Source organism: Canis lupus, chromosome 17 (genome assembly GCF_003254725.2).
Source record: "Canis lupus dingo isolate Sandy chromosome 17, ASM325472v2, whole genome shotgun sequence".
NCBI lineage: Eukaryota > Metazoa > Chordata > Mammalia > Carnivora > Canidae > Canis > Canis lupus.
The window spans coordinates 21676408-21697501 of record NC_064259.1 but is presented as its reverse complement, the minus strand read 5'-3'; the positions used below and the strand labels follow the sequence as shown (position 1 = coordinate 21697501).

At 40.7% G+C, this 21094-nt stretch overlaps 4 protein-coding genes across 24 annotated transcripts in view; 2 read left to right on the top strand and 2 right to left on the bottom strand.

Moving 5' to 3' along the window:
* The window catches only part of GPN1 (GPN-loop GTPase 1), a 57685-nt gene that overhangs the window by 9255 nt on the left and 27336 nt on the right, over positions 1-21094 (bottom strand). The gene's annotated exons all lie outside the window — the stretch shown is intronic.
* LOC112662604 (STAGA complex 65 subunit gamma) overlaps positions 1-21094 on the top strand; it is a 64399-nt gene that overhangs the window by 21112 nt on the left and 22193 nt on the right. For 6 of the 16 annotated variants that reach the window (XR_007403315.1, XR_007403317.1, XR_007403316.1 and 3 more), the window contains exons 1-3: positions 13837-14142; positions 14893-14993; positions 15637-16256. Coding sequence is in view for 13 of the 16 variants with exons in the window: in XM_049096105.1 (XP_048952062.1) it covers positions 15844-16256 (413 nt within the window). In the remaining 3 variants the exon portion in view is untranslated. Of the gene's footprint in view, positions 1-13656; positions 13785-13836; positions 14397-14892; positions 14994-15636; positions 16257-21094 lie in introns of those variants that run through there. The other 10 variants (XM_049096114.1, XM_049096109.1, XM_049096110.1 and 7 more) reach the window with 5 other exon arrangements.
* Positions 1-21094, top strand: part of LOC112651131 (STAGA complex 65 subunit gamma) — a 63955-nt gene that overhangs the window by 20668 nt on the left and 22193 nt on the right. The window lies entirely within an intron of this gene.
* On the bottom strand, positions 3054-13627 carry LOC125752724 (kanadaptin-like). Its single transcript, XM_049095346.1, is given in 7 exon segments — positions 3054-3100; positions 8107-8246; positions 8557-8617; positions 9825-9857; positions 9860-9946; positions 12481-12673; positions 12889-13627. Coding segments are annotated over 7 exon segments (1224 nt in total). The 5' UTR covers positions 13552-13627.

The following is a 21094-nucleotide window of genomic DNA, read 5'->3' as shown; positions in this document are numbered from 1 at the left end:
AGTCAACAATTTAATTTAACATTAAATTTGAAATCATTATAATTGCATTTTATAAATACCATCAAGGAAAGGTTGGGATTTTATTTCACTTCTCACACACATACACACACACACACACCACGTATACATATTCATACACTTCACAAATAATACAAGTTTGTGTCTAAAAACTATTTCCCAAAATCCTATTTGGCAATTATCAAAAATTTTCAGATTAAATGACTAGGTTAATTTCCAATAATTTAATAAAATCAAAGTTAACCAATAAAATCAACTTTAGATTATGCTCTTCTATTTAAAGGAAGAAAGTCCACTTAAAGTATTTAAATACAAACCTGGGTATGCTCAGTCCAGTGTGGGTATCTTTGGGTTTGATTATGTGCTCAGGCTGTGGATATCAAGTTAGGGATTGAGTCTGTTATCAGGCTGTGGTCCTCAGTGAGATTCGCTTGTCCCTCCTGCTCCTCTAAGCCTTGTAGTTCTCGCTTCTCAAATAATAAATAAATAATATATTTTTATTAATATATTTTAAATATATTAAAGTTATCAACCTATTCTGAATGACAAATCAAGTGCTAAAATGACAATCTGTACTTTTATTTCTTAGGGTTTAAAATCATAGATTAGGCAGGCCGGGTGGCTCAGCAGCGCCATGCTGCTCGCCGGTGGCGTGATCTGCACCTGGGACCGGTCCCACATTGCCTGCATGGAGCCCAAGCCTCTCTGCCCGTGCTCCTGCATCCCCTCAGGTTCCCAGAATAAATAAATCTTAAAAATAAAATAAGATAAAATCATAGATTAAAGATTACATTATTATATTTGTATTTCCCTTATGAGCAAGATTGAGTATCTTTTACATATAGTTAAGAGTTATAATGGTTTCTTTTTCTCAGTGGCCCAAAGTCAGCGTTATCACCCCCTTTCCCCATTTTTCTTTGACAGATGGTTGTCTACTCCATCTCAAAGGTCTTTATATATTGGGTGATAACTAATCTAGATATAAGTTGTTTTTAAAAGAAGTTTTTACTTGCATTAAAAGATTATGTATCCAGGTTCTAATGAAACAAGAATCGCTTTTCTGTACCCATAGCAGTCTATATTTCATAATGAAATGTTTTGACTCTGAAATCACTGATCTCCTGTGCTTAAAGGCCTCTTACATTCTATTTTCATTCTAATGATATGTAAGAAAACAATGTATAATTCAAAATGTTATCTATTCAAACATGCCTTCTTAAAATTTTAATTATACGAAGACCCTCATTTTTTCAGCTCTGGGAATCTCGCTGGTTTTACAATTTTTATCAACCCTTTAAGTCTCTAATATTTTTTCCAAGTTCAAAAGTTCTCAGGTGGTTTCACCTCCTGACACACCATCCAATGCACTCCTTGATTTATTTCTGACATGAATGCATCTAAAGAGTCCTGAGATGGTGACTCTGATAGAGCTGTCCAAGAAAGAGCAATACATTATTCAGAAAATGGCTTCAAATATTTTTAAAATTCACAAAAATGGCAGAAAGTTACTCAACAAGGCAACGGTGGCTCAAACAGGTTGCATCCAACTCTGATTTAGATCAGGTCACATTCTGTGAGTCATGAGACTGCCCCATGTCAGGCTCCACACTCAGGAAGGCTCATACACTTCTCCTCTGCCCTCTACTAAATAAATAACTTTTTAAAAATCCACTAACATAAATGTTGATAGAGTGACAATATTGTCCATATTAGGAATAAGAAAACAGTGACAATTTGAAGACCTTAGATAATATCACTTTGCTCACACATTTCTATTATCATCTATTACATAAAGAGTTTAAACCAAATAATTTAATGTTCTTTCTCATTCAAAGATGCTATGTTATTTCTAGAAAGGCTCAGGACACCTGGGTGGCCTGGGCTGTTTAGCGCCTGCCTTCCCAGGCGGCGTGATCCTGGAGAACTGGGATCGAAGTCTCATTGGGCCTCAGAATGGAGACGGCTCCTCTGCCTGTGTTCCTGCCTCTTGTGTTCCCTCATGAATAAATAAATAACCTTAAAAATTAAAAAGAAAGGCCCATTTATAGAGAGATCTTATTAGCCTCAGTGCTGACAAGCAGGTGTATAGTACCAGATAGACGCTCTGATACATATTGTTTAATAGGTCACAACTTCTACCTTTTGTTTGATGGCTGCTTGCAGAGGCCTGAGAGAGTTCCTTCAAATATCACACTTACTAAACCTGTAATACCCAAATTAACAGGGTGAACAAACAAGCTTTTCTTCTCTCAAATATGGTAGTTTCGTCTTCCTCCTATTCACTATTGTTACAAGCAGATTTTTTTGTTTGTTGTATGCATTGATTCAGAACCACTTAAATCTGAATTTATGGAGCTAACATTTTACGTGCTTAATTTGAATTCACTCTGAATTAATCATAATTAAACTGAATGTACAGAATATAGACTTATGTCATCAAAAGAAAGAACTCAAGGCATTTGTTTTCACAGAATCAAAAAATAGATGTTAGGTAATGTTTAAAGCTCTCACTACTTCTGGTAATATAGTGAAAACACACATGCCATCTATGACGATTTCTATAAAGGGATATACTGTTTAAGACCATTAATAGTATACCTCAAAATTCTTCACTTTGATCACAAAAGTTCAGTTGATTGCCACTTCAGAATGTCTAAATTTTCCTTTTCTTTTGATATGCTGTTAATCATATTCAAAGAAGGTTCATACAATCAGTATCTATCCAGAGTGTAAGACAGAGGCTAGCAGCAAGCCAAACTCTTTTTTCCAACCTGATAAGATCTTCATATTACTAACAAATTGGACAAGACTAAGAAAGTTATAACACTACCAGATTTAATGTTATTGCTTAATGCTATTGTTTTATACTGTAATTTTGAAACAACATAATAATATATTATCTATATAAAATTGAATCTACCACAGCATTTAGTAAACTTGCCATCACGATTCGTCTCTGGTTTTCAACAATCTTTCCTGTGCTTCTCATTCAGGTTCAGACGTTCCAGGCCAAATCATCACAGTCAAAAATACTATCAAAAAGTCTTCATCCTCCCAGTTCTTGGCTTTCCTTTTCGAGATACTAGGAGATAAATAAATGGTAATGAAATGAGTTTTTTTTGAGCAGGACAGTCACCAACCAGAGGCAGACAGGCAGAGGGAGAAGAGGCTCCATGCACCGAGCCCGACGGGATTCAATCCCGGGTTCCCAGATCAGCTTCTGGCCAGCGCAGGCTTAAACCGCTGTACCACCAGGGATCCTGAAATGAGTTTCTGCAAAAAGAAAAGGGGGTAGGTAAGCAATCCAAAATATCATCACTATAAGACTCATTGTTGTCAAACTACATATAAAACAAGGACTTTATGTTATGAAATAAACCAGACACACATGATTCCACTTATAGAGTTAATTAGAGTAGTTCAATTCACACAGAGACAGAAGGTAGAATGTAATTAGTCCAGGCTGGGGGAAGGAAGAAAGAAGCAGTGTTCAGTGGCAACAAAGTTTTAATAGGGGAAGATGAGAAACTTCTGAGAGATGGACAGGTATTGGTTAACAAGAATGTGAATGTATTTAATACACTAATACTTACAATGGTATTTTATGATGCATATTTATCACAATGAAAGAATTAAAACAAGGGCGATTTTATTTATGAACAATAGTTTCAAAATCAATGAGCAAAAGGAAAGCAAAATTAGGTGCATATAATCCAGAAAATTTAAAAATAATGAAAGTAGTTCACAGAAAAAGAAAATCCAAATGGTGAAAAAGATGTTAAACATTTTTTAATAATTAAAAATACAAATTAGGCAGCCTGGGTGGTCAGCGCAGTTTAGCACCGCCTCAGCCCAGGGCGTGGTCCTAGAGACCCGGAGTCCTCCATGTTAGGCTCCTGCATGGAGCCTGCAGCCTGTGTTCCTGCCTCTTGTCTCTCTGTAGTGTCATGAATAAATAAATAAAATCTTTAAAAGAAAAAATACAAATTAAAATAATGATACCACTTCTCACCTATATATTAGAAAAAGATTAATACTGCCCACTTGGCAAGGGCAAGAAATAATCCTCAAACAACTGTTGGGAATATACACAATACAACCTTGATGGTCATTACCACAACATTATCGTCACGTAAATAAACACACCGACCAGCAATTCCACTAGAGAAATTATCCATAGAGGACTATCAATGCAAATATTGTTTGTAACCATGAAATGGGTGTGCTTATAAAATAGACCACGGGACCCATACTTTCTTGTCTACCCTATGCCATCTTATTCCCTGTCTTGTAAAAAGCATCTTTTCTGGTGGAACTCCTCCATTCCATCTGGATAGGGGTACCAAGACCAGTGCCATCCAATAGTAAGAATCTTTTCCCCATATTATATTTAGATATATGAAAAAGACTCCTTTCCAATGAATAGGAAAGAGAGATATAAATTCAGGGCTGTGAGCAAATGTGTGCTTTTTCTGCATAGGATAAGAACTATCTGTAAAATGTAAGTTCATGGACTCATAAAACTGATCAGATTACACAGACAGCTTTATAGTATCTCCAGATACTGACAGTTCTAGTTTGATAGACCAGAATTTAAAAGTCCTGGTTCAAATAATTTGTGTTCTTCCTTCACAAGTTATTTTCTCCACTTCTATAGACAATAATCCTTTTCCTTGGGTAGTTTGAACTTAGCTTATTGCAAACCAAAAACAGTCCTTATTAATATAAATAATTTCATATATATTTATACATTAAATTATCTTATATTTTCCTATATCCCACTAAAGAACAGAGATCTTTTTAAAAAACACAAATTTAATAAAATAAATAAATACACTAATATACAAGCATATTGCTTTAGTTGTAGGTGAGCACCTAACTCCTGATCTCAGGGTTGTAGCCTGGAGTCCAATGCTCTCTGTAAAGAAAGCTTTTAAAAATGCAGAAACAAAAGATAAAATACTAAACTACAATCAGATTACATGAGAAGGGATAGTAAACATTTCATGGAAACATAGACAGGTGGAAACTAACTTAGTAGAACTAATAAAGATGAATTTCTAAAACCAATAGTGAGGAAAGCTTGAGAACCAATCTGATGATACTGCACCTGAAAGGATCTGGAACTGAGGATGGACAGTAGTGCAGCAGGTCAGCAGAACAGAGTAAAGTTGTTGAGAAATAGATTCTCCTTGCCTGCTCTTACTCTCCTTCCCATCCCCCAAAAAATCCAGTTAATCTTCTAGAAAGGGTAAGATGGAAAGTCTGCATTGGACTGACTAGTTGACAAGAGCATGGGTACTATATTCTAAAAATAAACAGCCCTGAAAATAGGGGCTGATATTGAGAATCTGCTCAGCTATCTTCCCCACAGCTCCTAGCCCAGGAATTTCATGCAGGAGATTGGGAATAATATTCTCTGAGAATCCTGCCAGCACAGGAAAAACCAAGGACACTACATGAGACTCCCCAATAAAGGCCCACATTCTATTATTATTAAGCTCAAAATTAGGAAAGTGTCTCACTCTATATAATCCAAGCTGTCGGGCACCTTGTCCCCAACAAGAATCTCCACAACCAAGAACTATACAACTGAGGAACACCTCCTAAAACTTTAAAATTTTTTAAAAATTATTTATTCAAGAGAGACAGAGAAAGGCAGAGACATTATAGGCAGAGGGAAGTGCAGGCCCTGAGGGAGCCATGGGACTCTCGATCCAGGACCCTGGGGATCACGACCTGAGCTCCAAGACAGACACCTCAACCGTCGGAACCACCCAGGTGCCCTGAGAACAATTCTCTAATGTGCAGGATAGAGACCACACACAAAAAAGAAAAGCAATCTGAAGGACACAGATTAGTGTGTGATGAGATATTTACAAACCCATGAACGATATATATTATGTTTTTAAAATGAATATCTAGGACATCTGATGGCTCAGTGTTAAGCATCTGCCTTTTTTTTTTTTTTTTAAGATTTTATTTATTTATTCATGAGAGACACAGAGAGAGGGAGGCAGAGACATAGGCAGAGGGAGAAGCAGGCTCCATGCAGTGGGAGCCCAATGGGACTCCAATCCCAGACCCTGGGATCACACCTGAGCCAAAGGCAGAGTGCTCGCACCTGTTGAGCCACCCATAGTATCCTGAACGCTCTGACTCTTGATTTGGCTCGGTCACAGATAAAGTCCTGTATCTGGCTCTGTGCTTAGTGCTGACTCTGCTTGAGATTGTCTTTTCTCCCTGTCCCCCCTGCCCCTCCCCCTTGTTCGTACTCCTGCTCTGCACACACACTCTCTCTCAAATAAATAAATAAAATCTTTTTTAAAATGAATGTTCAAAGGACAAAAATGAACCTTGGAACACAAAATCTTGATAGCAAACTAGATAGAAAAGATAAAGTTGCAGAAATTCCCAGAAAGAACAAAAAGACATTGAGATAACAAAGAAAGAAAAAGAAAACTTATATGGTCGTCTAAGATGTTCAATATCTAGTAACAAAATTCCAGAGAGAAAGAGAACACAGAGGGATTAAATGACTAATGGTAATTTCAGAATTTTTCTGAACAGTATCAATAGTAAAGCTAAAATCGTTAAAAAATTTTCAGAATGGAGAATTTTAATAAAGTTTTTACTTGCTATACATCCTTTCTCTGAGGAATCCACTAGAGGATTTCCACCAAAATGAGAGTAGATCAAGAAAATGAAAGATGTGAAATCCACTGAAGACTATAATCATCCATGCCCTCTACTGTAGTACCAGCTTTTTAATCTGCTGCTAAACTATAGAAAGAAATACTCCAATAAAACAAGGAATACACCAAGAAACATGAGAATCTGGGAATCAAGAAACAGAAAATTTAACCCTGAAAAAAAGACAAAGGAATCTCAAGGATAACAGCAAAGTAAGGTCCAGTTGACAGTCCTGCAGCAATTCAGAGAGCACTAAGTCCTAAAAAAATAGTGCTCTTTAGGAGAAATGTTTCCAAAAAAGTCAGAACTGATCAATTATTAATGTGATTGACGATGTGAGAAAATATATTTAAAGGTTATTGAAAGGTGTGGGAAGAATGATCAAGAGCTATAAAATCCAAATACATAAAAAACACACATAATTATTAACTTTAGGAAAAACAAAAGAAAAAACTGCTGAGTTATGACTAATATTTGCATAAACATAATCATGTAAATACTAATATAACAGAGTCAGTAGATGTTTAAAATAAATGACTCAAAATAAAGCAGCACATTCTTCCTTTTTAGAAATATGGATATTTTTAAATGCCAAAAGGAATAACTGAAAGAGTTTAAAAAGCCTTCTAAAGTTGAAGACTGAGGAGGGGCAGGGCAAGGAACAGGTGTATTCTGTTATGAGTCATTGGTAGTCTTATTTTTTTTTAATGTTTTATTTATTTATTCATGAGAGACACAGAGAGAGAGAGTGAGGCAGAGACACAGCAGTGAGAGAAGCAGGCTCCATGCAGAGAGCCCGATGTGGGACTCGATCCAGGGTCTTCAAGATCCCATCCTGGGCTGAAGGTGGCACCAAACCACTGAGCTGCCCGGGCTATCCAGTGCTTACTTTTATTAAAGGACCTAATTTTTTTTTTTAAGATTTTATTTATTTATTCACGATAGACATAGGGAGAGAGAGAGGTAGACACACAGGCAGAGGGAGAAGCAGGCTCCATGGCGGGAGCCCAAGGCAGGACTCAATCCCAGGACTCCAGGATCGCGCCCTGGGCCAAAGGCAGGCGCCAAACTGCTGAGCCACCCAGGGATCCCCCTAAAGGACCTAATTCTGAACATATATCTATACCCATAAAAAAATGTCTAGGAGAATATATACAATGGCTTCCTTTGAATACTGAGATATGGAATCTTTTCTTTTCACTACAGAATTCTATACAGTTTACACTTTCCCCTGAAAGATATTTTATTGCCTTGTGTTAAATTTTCCTTCCTTTTCTCTTTCTTTTTCTTTGTCTCTGTCCATCTCTATCTCTTTCCCCCCCTCTTCCTCCTTCTCCCTCCCTCTCTGTCTCCTCTGCTTTCTTTCTTTTAAAGAAAAAAAAGACTTCCACATACCTGCCTCCTGCCGCAGCAATCCCAAAGTATCAAGGATTCGACAAGCTTCCAGTGAACATTGGATCATTGCTTCTTTTTTCTTTCCTGAATGAATGGCCTCAGCTACCAGTTGTTTTCCAGTTGAATCATCCACAGGTAATCTATATTGGTTTGGAGGGAATCACAGCACAACACTAAGCTCTAATTTTCACCAAAAAAACTAATATGCTGTGATAATAGTTATTTTTTGACATGCTTTTATAATCTCTCATTCATCTTGTTCTATCTTGCCAAGGTTGGACTTCAATCTTTTCCTCATACCTCTGACCCATCCCACTCCATTTGCCAAATTATCAAAGCCCAAATTCAGGTATACCCTAAAAATAAGACTGAAGTTACTCTTTGGGTTTGTTGTCTACAACCTGAAATTGGCCACTTTCAGAAATGGACATTAATGAGAACAGAACATACCTCACCCTGCAGAGCCAAGTGCTATGCCCCTGTTCATCAAATTCATATTCTAATTCTTCTCCTGTGGGAGGAAGAAAGGCAAAACAATTTTAATAACATCTGAAAACTATTAGTTGAGACAAAGGGAAAAGAGAGGAAGGGTTAAATAAGAATATCAAATTCCCATGCCACACCGAATACTAAATTTCAAAGCATTTCACTTCTTATTCCTAGGGATTATCATTGAATAATAAAATTAAGATGAACTTGGGGACCCTGGGTGGCTGGCTCAGTCAGTTAAGGGGCCAACTCTTGATTTCAGCTCAGGTCATGAACTCAGGGTCTGGGATAGAGCCCTGCATTAGGCTCCACACTCAGCAGGGAGTCTGCTTCAGGAATCTCTCTCCCTCTGCCCCTCCCCCTACTTGCTCTCTTTCTCTAAAATAAATAAATATTTTTTAAAAATTAGGATGAGCTTGAGGCAAAGAAAAGCAAACTCAGATCGGGGTGCCTCGGTGGCTCAATTGGTTAAGCATCTGCCTTCAGCTCAGGTCATGATCCTAGGGTCTTGGGATCTAGCCCCATGTCGGGCTCCCTGCTCAACAGGAGCTTGCTTCTCCCTCTGTCCTCTGCTCGTTCGTGCTCTCTCTTGCTATTTCTATCTCTCTCAAATAAAAGAATAAAATCTTAAAAAAAAAAAAAAAAAAGGCAAACAGATCAAAACTCCCCCAAAATGGCTTTATCCACTATATAGCAGCTTTCACACTTATTTAAGTTGTAGATGTAGTTAATTTCTCATAACTGCCTGGTTTTTAGAAGCATAAATATTAAGTGCAGAATGTATCCAGTTCACATACATATTCATAAACACACAGAGATATTCTCTCAAAGCATCACTACTGAAACAATCCTCTGTGGAAACATCCCTTACATCATATAAAGTGAACATTCATGTTAAGGATTATAAAAGATCAGATGAATTAGAAACAAAAAAATTTAAGACATTAGGACAATCTCCCCACCACCCAAGTCTAAGATCTTTTGAGAAGAATGGGACAAGTCAAAAAAAAAAAAAAAAAAAGTAGTCTCTTTTTTCCAAGATGGGAAGAACTAACAAGACTTTTACTATTTTCAAAATAAACCTGAAGCGATCGACCATAGGGCAAGAACTGATTAAGAGGAACAGCAGAACAGCAGATAAAATACAGCATTTCTAAGTACCCTGAAGATCTATAAAACAACCTGCAATGGATACCTTTTACTGGCAGGGTCAGAATCTGTTTACGTACCTTCTCGGTCAAAAAAACCTTGGAGAGCCTTTTTGGATCCTTTATATAAAAGGCCTCCCTTTCCTGCTGAAACTCTAAGACAATGGGGTTCTCTTCAGCCTCATCCTCTACAGCATCTTCTCCTACAGGACATGGGAAAGAACAGACAGACATAAGAAGAGACTATCTTAATGACACCCACTTTCCATTCAGCCTGCACAAACATACAGTTATCAATGAAAAGAAAGGTGAGGGGTCGGGGAGAAGGGGGCAAACACAAAAGCACTAGTATAAATATCTTTAGTTTTTCTAAATTGTGGGACAAATTAAAACTTGCTTTCATGGCATCTTATTTTTTTTTTCTCCATCACTATATTTTATTTTATTTTTTTATTTTTAAAACGAAGTCTTTTTTTTTTTTTAAGATTTTATTTATTTATTCATGAGAGAACACAGAGAGAGAGAAAGAGGCGAGACACAGGCAGAGGGAGAACAGGCTCCATGCAGGGCGCCCTATGTTGGGACTCGATCCCGGATCTCCAGGATCACGCCCCTGGGCTGAAGGCAGTACTAACTAAACCGCTGAGCCACCCCGGGCTGCCCTCCATCACTATATTTTAAAAACAAAATTACCTACCACATTGTCCATGGAAAAAACCTAAGCTTCTTGCTCTGTATTCCTGCTCTCTAACAAGCTGTGTCTAATACTCTGTATCCATATAATTTATTAATATTTACCATATCTGCCATATAGGCTGGTCTACTCATTAATCGGGTAAAATCATCAATCCCCGGGGGCCTGCGTGGCTCCGTTAGTTAAGCTTCTGCCTTCAGCTCAGGTCATGATCCAGGGTCCCTGGGATTGAGTCAGGACCCTGCTCAGCGGGGAGTCGGCTTCTCCCTCTCCCTCTGCCTGCCCTCCCCAGGATTGTGCATCTCTCTCTCATTCTCTCTTTCTCTGTGTCAAATAAAAACACAAATAATCTTAAAAAAAAAAAACAATCATCAATCTCTGCCCTGAAAACCATTCTCAATACTAAGCTTCCTAGGGGCTAATTTTCCTTTCCTTCAAGTTCCAGCTCAAGACACATCTGTTTGTAAACTTAAAAACGTTCTCAAATTTTAAGTCAGTGTTGCCCAACAGCAATATGAAAGCCATACATGCAATTTTTTATCTTCAGGGTGCCTGAGTAGCTCAGGTGGTTAAGGCTCCAACTCTTCTTGATTTCAGCTCAGATCATGATCTTAGGGGTGTGAACCACAGGGTTGAGCCCTTTGTCCGGTTCCACACTCAGTGCAGAGTCTGCTTGAGATACTGTTTCTTCTTCTCCCTCTCTCTCTGCCCCTCCCCTGGCTCACACCTGTTCTCTCTCTAAATAAATACAATCTTTAAAAAACTTTTTTATTTTCTAGTAGCCACATTAAAAAGGGGAATCAGGGCAGCCTGAGTGGCTCAGCGGTTTGGTGCCGCCTTCAGCCCCAGGCGAGGTCCTGGGGACCCCGGGTCGGATCCTGTGTCGGGCTCCCTGCATGGAGCCTGCTTCTCTCTCTACCTGTGCCGCTCCCTCTCTCTCTCAATCTCTCTCTCTCTCTGTGTGTGTCTCTAGTGAATAAATAAATAAAATCTTTAAAAAAGGAGGGGGAGGGGATCAGGTAAAATTATTACATGTAATCAATATGAAAATATTGGGGGATCCCTGGGTGGCTCAGCTGTTTGGCCCCTGCCTTCAGCCCAGGGCGTGATCCTGGAGTCCCGGGATCGAGTCCCACATCGGGCTCCCTGCGTGGAGCCTGCTTCTCCCTCTGCCTGTGTCTCTGCCTCTCTCCCTGTGTCTCTCATGAATGAATAAATAAAATCTTTAAAAAAATAAAAAAATATGAAAATATTACGAATATTTTACATTATTTTTTCACAGTAAGCCTTTCAATCTAGTGTGTATTTTAGGTTTATAGTACAAGTCAGTTTGGACTAGTCATACTTTAAGTGTCCAATAACCACATATGGGTAATGGCTACTATATTGGACAGTGCACGTCTAAGTCCTCAGTGATTACTCCCTTCTCTAAACCCTTACTTTAGCATATTTAGGGTTTCTAGCTTTGTTTTACACTTACGAAGTAATTTCATCATATTTATCCAATCTTCCCAACACTACATTAAGATGATCTTCTTTTTATATTCCTAGTTCCTGAATACCCATCCTCCAAACTGCCTGGCATTATAGAAAACTCCATTTATTCTTCTGGCCAAGGGACAAGCTTTCTCTGATCAGCTATTTCACATTTCAGGGAATTTACATACATAAAGTACAAAAAAAATGAGGCACTATCCTACACTGAACATTCCATGGTTTTTGATTGAATGTAGTTCCAGGGGATCCCTGCGTGGCGCGGCGGTTTGGCGCCTGCCTTTGGCCCAGGGCGCGATCCTGGAGACCCGGGATCGAATCCCACATCGGGCTCCCGGTGCATGGAGCCTGCTTCTCCCTCGGCCTATGTCTCTGCCCCCTCTCTCTCTCTCTCTCTCTCTCTCTGTGACTATCATAAAAAAAAAAAAAAAAAAAATTGAATGTAGTTCCAGCCCCTCCAGTGATGATAATCAAGATCAGAGCTCTATATACATACCACTTGTAGTGAATTTACAATATTAGGTTCCGGCAGCAATTTTAATCTCTTACCCATTCCCCAGGTACAGCCCATTTCATCATCTTGACTACTAGTATTTCTCTTCCTTTCGGTGGTGTCCACTTCTTCCTCATCCGAGTCTTCTCCCAACATCTTCTTCTCCAACATCATTTGCTGCTGCTTGCGCAATTCCTTCAGTTGCGTTACGGTCAGCTCGGATTCTGCCTCTCGGTCTTCCTCTGGTCCCTGATGAACCAAGCGAAAGAATTCTTTCAGAGTTCAGGAGTGTGGGAGTCACTTTCAGAAATATGGCAACGGGGACACGTGTCCGCAGAGGAGCCAGATTCCCCCACTTTGTCCTCGGGGACGGGGAGAACCTCCTTCTTCACAGAAAGCGTAAGCAACTCTGGAACCCAGGCCGGTGCACTCCAGAGATTTCCGCATTACGTTGTTCTACTTACCTGAAGAAGAAAGAGCCGGGTGCTGCCTCCAAAGCGAAGAACGTGCCCGACGTGGACGCGACGATAGGTGCGGGGTGGGATGCGGGTTTTGTTAAGAAAAGTGCCGTGGGTGCTTCCCAGATCGTAAAGGTAGAAGCCCGGCCCTTGGCCGTCGCATTCTCCTTCGAGGCCGGCCGCCCTGTGCTGCAGCACGGCGTGGTACCGGGACACCGAAGGGTGCTCCAGGCACACGTCGCAGCTAGACAGCCTCCCGAAGAGGCAGCAACTCGTCCCTTTCAAGCTGCGGGTGCCAAGGATGGTGCCGCCCTTGAGCGTCTCTAGGCTGTAGGGGGCCGAGGCGGGGCCGCCCCACGGCGGCTCCCGGTAAGGGGGAGCCCGGGCCGGGCCGCCAGCTGAAGGAGCCGCTGAGGGGGGCCGCGGCTGCTCCGTCGGTGGACTCCTGGTGTCCCCGCTGTCGGGCTGGACTGGCGGGACGTCGGGCTCCCCGGGGTCGGGCTCTGGCAGCGCCGTGGGCCTTTCCTTCTTTACCTCCTCAGGGTTCGAAGGACTGGTGGCCGGAGCTGTGCCCCGCACGACCGGGGGCACCGGCAGGGTTGGTTTCTTGAAGTCATCACTGCGCTCTTGCGAAGCCAGCGACTCGGACGGAGAGGGACTATCAGCCATCCTCGGGCGGGTGCACTCTCAAAATCTGTTCCTGGGAAACCTACCCCCGCAGTCTCTAAGTTCCTCTCTCCTCTCCCTCTCCGCCTCTCCGCCTCTCCTCTCTCTCTCTCTCTCTCTCAGCTCCCAGCGGCTTCTCTGGGCAGCGATGGCGGAGTTGCTCCTTCACCACCCACACACGACGTTACGAAGAGGGCAACATCACGGGAAGGAAAAAACAGTAAAAGGAGACCGAGGTGCTGTGAAAATGGGGACATCTTTAGAGGGTGCAACCTGTCGTAATAGCTTCCTGTGGCATATCCTGCGTGAGGAGAAGCGCTTCCGACAGCCTAGGACCACCCGTCACCTAGCCAGCTTTCGCGGGCCTGGCGACCCTCGCCTCAGGCCTTTCCGAGTCGTGCAGTCTTCCAGCCCAACTCCCGTGACGCGGCAGTGAATAGTCGCGCTTCCGTGCCACGGTCCAGGCCCAGACCTCCTCGTCTCCCAGCCGCCCCGCCCGGCATCAATGACTCCAGGCCCTTGCGCCTCCTCACCCTGACTGGGAGCTGCCGAGGACCGGGGCTTTCTTTGAACTTATTCTTCGTGTTCTTTTCGGTGAAATTAAGGTTTTATTTTGTTCTGTTTGGTCCCTTCGTTGACCCATTTCTTTGTTCATTTTGTTTTTTCGGAAGCCAGTTACTGAGACTGCATAGTGTAGTGGTTAGGGGCGCAGACTCTGGAGCCTGTCTTGATTTTCTCCCTCCGTCATTTGCGACGTTGGGCAAGACGGTGGGCCTCAGCTTCTGCCTCTGAAAAATGGGATAGATGTGGAGATTGAATTAAACAGTAAAGACAAAGCCTGGCACATGGTAAGCACGCAACAAATGCCAAATATACTGTGCGCCAGACACTGTACAAAGATCATGGGGGTAGATGGAAGGACAAACTCGACTGAGAGAAGTCTTAGTTTCAATCCAGGTATAAATGCTGTGGTGAAGACATGAGAAGTGCTGTGAGAATATAAGGAAGGGAGATTTCCTGGGGCGGTGATGGAGACTGGTGACCTAAACTATACTTAAATACTATACTTATAAACTATACTTAAATCGAATACAAGTCTGCCAGGGATGTAGTGCGTGGAGGGGCATTTCTGGCAGAGATCACCACTTAAAGGGTCAACTGGAAATACATGACATGCTCAAGAAACTGAATAGTCATGATACGGTTAGAACCAGGGTGGAAATTTCCTCCAGGAAGCTCCTTCTTTGTGCTTTCACTGCACCAGGTCTGTGTCTCTAGAACAGCCCTTACCATACACTTCCATATTGAAATGTTCTGTTTATATATTTCTCTCCCTCACCTCAGGTCAGGGATCTTGCAGTGGTGTTTGTCTTCTTCCATAATGCCTGGCATTTGATAAACGTTTGTTGAACTTGAAGAGACATATGGGCAACGAATCCGGAAAGGTGGGTTAAGTCAGATTGCAGATTTTGATGAATGGTAGCTCCAAGACTCCTGGCTGACTTTTTCCAGTAAGCAAAGAGAAGTTGTTAGATGGGAGTCTTAAAAAGATGAAGTCTAGCAGCACTGGAGCATAGATTAGATACAGGGAGATACTGAAGTAAGGGATACCAATTAGGAGGCAGCAGAAATCACTGAGATTCTTCTGTATATATGTCAGAGGTTGAATGCGTAAGGCCATTTAGATTACTGGTCAATAGATTTTTTCATCGGGACCAGGGAAAAGGTTGCCTGTGTTTGACACACATAGTAAGAACCACCTCTTCCTATCTTTAACTCTACCCCCCACCCCACCCCCCTTTCTCCTACTGATTCAGGACGGATGTGTCGAGATACCCTGAGAAATACTCCAGGTCTCATTTGAGGATCTTGCCTTGCAGATTGTTCAGGATTGAGCATGATGGTAGTTCTCGTAATGAGTTAGTGGGGTAATATTGAAAACATGGACACTAGCCCTCCCAATACCATTGCAGCTTTTAGTCTACTAATGACCCAAATTCCACCTGTGGTTCAGTCCAGTAGGAATTGTCATTGTATGTGACTGTGATGAATGGCATCTAACAGTTATATTTCTCTTAATTTCTTCAGGGAGAACATCTTTGGTCCTACAGTGTTGCTGACATTGACATTTTCTGAGTGGTCTTGAACAGCCTACTTTCTATGTAAATAACTGGCTAGACTTCACTTTTTTTTTTTTTTTTTTTACTATAGAAGCCTATAACCTAGAGATTTAAAAACACTGCTTTTAGGTCACTACTACATTTATCTAGAAGGTTCTTCCTTTCTTATTCCAAAATGTTGAGATACTGGGGAGAGATACCCATCTCATCAAGCCAGACCAACAGAAGTTCTTTTGATTTGCTCCCACGGGAGTTCCGTCTAGTGGAAGTCCATGACCCACCACTGCACCAGCCCTCAGCCAACAAGCCCAAGCCCCCTACAATGTTGGACATCCCCTCAGAGCCATGCAGCCTCACCATCCATACTATTCAGCTGATCCAGCACAACCGACGTCTGCGCAATCTCATTGCCACAGCTCAGGCCCAGAGTCAGCAACAGACAGAAGGTGTAAAGACCGAAGAGAGTGAACCTCTTCCCTCTTGCCCTGGGTCACCTCCTCTTCCTGATGACCTCCTGCCTATAGATTGTAAGAATCCCAATGCACCATTCCAGATCCGGCACAGTGACCCAGAGAGTGACTTTTATCGGTAAGACAAGGCTTTGCTATTTCTTTTTTCCAAAAAGTCTTCGCAACAGCACTGTTAAGCATGCAGTCCTAATTCCATGAGGAAACGGAGTATAAGAGTAATCGACATGGCCAAAGTTGCTCAGGTAATTGGAAGGAAGTCTAAGACTTGAATCCTGATCTTCCATATCCGGAGTCTGTGTCTTTTACTTTTGAGGTAACAAATATTTATTGAGTGCCTGTTACATGCCAAACATTTTACTAGGAGCAAGATACTGCACTAGTATGTTAAAGAAGCCATGGCCTCAGTCCTCAGAGTTTAGTCTTTCTGTTTGATTTAAAATGTACATTATGGGTTTAGGTTAGTATCCTCAAGTTGAGATTCATGGATTTACTCTCATATTATTAGGAATCCATAAGTTCTATACAAGAATTTTTAAGTTGTGTACAGTTGACCCTTGAACAACATGAGTTTAAATTGTGTGGGTCCACTTACATGTGGATGTTTTTACAGTACAGTACTAGAAATGGATTTTCCTTACGATTTTCTTTTTTCTAGCTGACTTATTGTAAGAATACAGTATATAATACATATAAACATACAAAAGAAGTGTTAATCAACTTTATATATTATCACTAAGGCTTCCAGTCAGTAGTGGGCTAGTATAAATCATTGGGGTGCGTGGCTGTTTCAGACAGAAGAGCACGTGAAATCGTGATCTCGGGGTCATGAGTTCAAGCTCCATATCAATATAGAGATTACTAAAAAAATAAGGTAAAATACACTTTTAAAAAAAGTTGGCTGTTAATCATTAAGTTTTGGGGAGTCAGAGCTGTTTGTGGATTTTCAACTGCACAGGGAGTTGGTGCCCCTAACCCCTATGTTGTTCAAGGGTCCAGCTATATTTTCATTGTGATAACATCACTTTAGAAGTAATGTAAAAATGTTCTTGATCCTTGCTACTCAAAATCTGGTCTCAGACTAGGAGCATCAACATCACCTGGGAACCTATTACGAATTCAGAGTTTCAGGCCCTACCCAGCCTCCTGAATCAGAATCTTCATTTTAGGGACGTCTGGGTGGCTCAGTGGTTGAGCATCTGCTTTTGCTCAGGTAATGATCCTGGGGTCCTGGGATTGAGTCCCACATTGGGCTCCCCAGAGGGAGCCTGCTTCTCCCTCTGCTTGTGTCTCTGCCTCTCTGTCTCTCATGAATAAATAAATAAAATCTTAAAAAAAAAAATTCTTCATTTTAACAAGATCTCCAGAAGATTCATATGTGTATTTAAGTTTGAGAAGCCCTGCTCCATATCCTCTAAACGACTGCTTTATGATATAATGCTACTACTGCATTTCAGTGTGTAAGTTTGCATCTGGTGCCAAAAAATTATTTTTCATTTTGAAATTTGTCAGACCAAAGAAAAATTTAAATAATAGTACAAGAAATGGCTAAATACTCTTTACCAGGATTCACCAATTGTTAACATTTTGCCACATCTGTTTTCTCTCACATGTGTATAAGCATGTATACACACACATACACACATAAATAAATGCATAACAATTGTAAATATATACACGTACAGTCTTTGCCAAATATTTTAAAGTTGCACATATCTCAGTATTTCACCCCTTAATTCTTTTTTTTTTTTTTTTTTATGTAAGTCACACAGAGAGAGAGAGAAGCAGAGACACAGGCAGAGGGAGAAGCAGGCTCCATGCACCGGGAGCCCGATGTGGGACTCGATCCCGGGTCTACAGGATCGTGCCCTGGGCCAAAGGCAGGCGCCAAACCGCTGCGCCACCCAGGGATCCCTCACCCCTTAATTCTTAAGTATTCTTCCACCCCTAAATTGTTCACTTTAACCTAAGAATAAAGAAAATTTCCTACATAACCCCAATACCAATATCACACCAAAATAAATGAACACTAATTATATAATATCAATTATTAAGTCCATATTCAGATTTCTCCAAAATATCCTTTATAAATAAATTTTCCTCTAATCCAGAACCTAAAAATGATTTTCATTTAGCTGTTTAGTGTCTTGTTTTTGTTTATGTTTTTGTTGGAGAAAGCGTGTGAGCAGGGGAAGGGCAGAGGAAGTGGGAGAGAGAATCCCAGAACAGACTCCCTGCTGAGTGCAGAGCCTGACTTGGAGCTCCTTCCTGAGATCCTGAGATGATGACCTGAGCTGAAATCACGAGTGAAACACTCAACCAACTGGGCCACCCAGGCGCCCCTATTTAATGAATTTTAAACCAGAAGAGCTTCCTGGGCGGCCCGGGTGGCTCAGCGGTTTAGCACCGCCTTCAGCACAGGGCAGGATTCTGGAGACCCTGGATCGAGTCCAATCCGGTGTCAGGCTCCCTGCATGGAGCCTGCTTCTCCCTCTGCCTGTGTCTCTGCCTCTCTCTCTCTGTGTCTCTCATTAATAAACAAAAATCTTAAAAAAAAAAAAAAAACTAGCTTCCCCTTTTTTAAAACACAGGATACTAATCTTTAAGAGTTCAGGTCATTTAGATGTAGAATGTCCCACTCACTGGGTTTGCTGATTATTTCCTCAAGATTAGATTGAAGGTTAAATATATTTGGAAAAAATATATGTAAGTAATATTGTATACCACTTAATTTCATCTGTTATTGATAATAGTTACTACTATTTTAATTGTCCCAAAGTAGTGAGAAAAGAACAGAAATGGACTTATTACTATGTAAGGGTTGCAGTTCCAGTTGACCAAATGATGTCCTGGTGCACACTGTATAATTGAAGGTTCTGAAGTCCTTGGAATAGTGAAAAAGGTAGGGGTAACTATCATTACATGCATCTCACATGTTCATATAGATACAGCTTCAAAAAACTTGCTCTGTAGTGATCAGTACCATATTTACATTTGGAAGGCAATTTAGTTTTAAGAATATTGCCATCATATTAAATTGATGCTGTTATTTAGAATTTTGTAGTTTTGCATCAAACTTTCTCATTTTTTTCAAGTTTTTACTTAAATCCCAGTTAACATACAGTGTAATGTTAGTTTTAGGTGTAGGATTTAGTGATTCATCACTTAACATTCAATACCCACTGCTCATCACCAGTGTCCTCCTTAATACCCGTCGTCTGTTTAACTCATCCCTTCGCCTGCTTCCCCTTCAGCAACGGTTTCTTCTCTATAGTTAAGAGTCTGTTTTATGCTTTGCCTCTTTCCTTTTTTTCCCCTATGTTCATCTGTTAGGTTTCTTAAATTCCACATATGAGTGAAATATGGTATTTGTCTTTCTCTGACTTATTTCACTTAGCAAAATACTCTCTAGTTCAATCCATGCCATTGCAAAGGCAAGATTTCATTCATTTTTATGGCTAATATTCCACTGTGTGTATATACGTACATATATAAATATATATCACATCTTCTTTTTTTTTTTAAAGATTTTATTTATTTATTTATGATAGTCACAGAGAGAGAGAGAGAGAGAGAGGCAGAGACACAGGCAAGGGAGAAGCAGGCTGCATGCAGGGAGCCCGACGCGGGACTCGATCCCGGGTCTTCAGGATCGCGCCCTGGGCCAAAGGCAGGCGCCAAACCGCTGCGCCCCCCAGGGATCCCTATATTACATCTTCTTTATCCATTTGTCAGTCATTGGACATTTGGCTCTTTCAGTAATTTGGCTATTATTGATAATGTTGCTGTAAACATGGAGGTGCATGTATCCCTTCGAATCAACATTTTTGCATTCTTTGGGTAAATACCTAGTAGCACAATTGTAAGGCAATTCTCTTTCTAGCTTTCTGAGGAATCTCCATACTGTTTCCAGAGTGGCTGCGCCAGTTTATATTCCCACCAACAGTGTAAGAGGGTTCCCCTTTCTTCACATGTCTCCACCATGTGTCCTGTGGTGTTAATTTTAGCCACTCTGGCAGGTGTGATCTGTATCTCATTGTAGTTTTGATTTGTATTTCCCTGATGATGAGTGATGTTGAGCATCTTTTCACGTGTTTGTTAGCTATCTGTATGTCTTCTTTGGAAAAATGTCTATTCATGTCTCCTGTCCATTTTTTAACTGAATTATTTGGTTTTTTGGGTGTTGAGTTTTAGAAGTCCTTTAGAGATTTTGGATGGATACTAACCCTTTATCGGATATATCATTTGCAAATATCGTCTCCCATTCCAAAGACTGCCTTTTAGTTTGGTTGTTTCCTCCACAGTGAAGAAGCTTTTTAACTTGATGAAGTCCCAATGGTTTATTTTTTATTTTGTTTCCCTTGCCTCAGGGGATATATCTAATAAGTTGCTATGGCCAATGTCGAAGAAGTTGCTGCCTGTGTTCTCCTCTGGGATTTTGATGGTTTCCTGTCTCACATTTAGGTCTTTCATCCATGTTGAATTTATTTCTGTGTATGGTGTAAGAATGTGGTCCAGTTTCCTTCTTTTGCATATTGTTGTCCAGTTTTCCCAACACCGTTTGTTGAAGAGACTGTCTCTTTTCCAATGGATATTCTTTCCTGCTTTGTGCAAGTTTAGCTGATCATAGTTGTGGGTCCGTTTCTGGGTTTTCTATTCTGTTAATCTATGCATCCATTTTTTTTTTTGTGCCAGCACAATACTGTCTTGATCACTACAGCTTTGTAATATAACTCAAAGTCTGGAATTGTGATTCCTCCAGCTTTGCTTTTCTTTTTTAAGCTTGCTTTGGCTACCAGAAGTCTTTTGTATTTCCATACAAATTTTAGGAATGTTCTTTTTTTTTTCTTTCAAGATTTTATTTATTTACTTGACAGAGAATGAGAGAGAGAGCATGACCAAGGGGAGCTTGGGGCAGAGGGGGAGGGACAAGCAGGCTCCCAGATGAGTAGAGCCTGA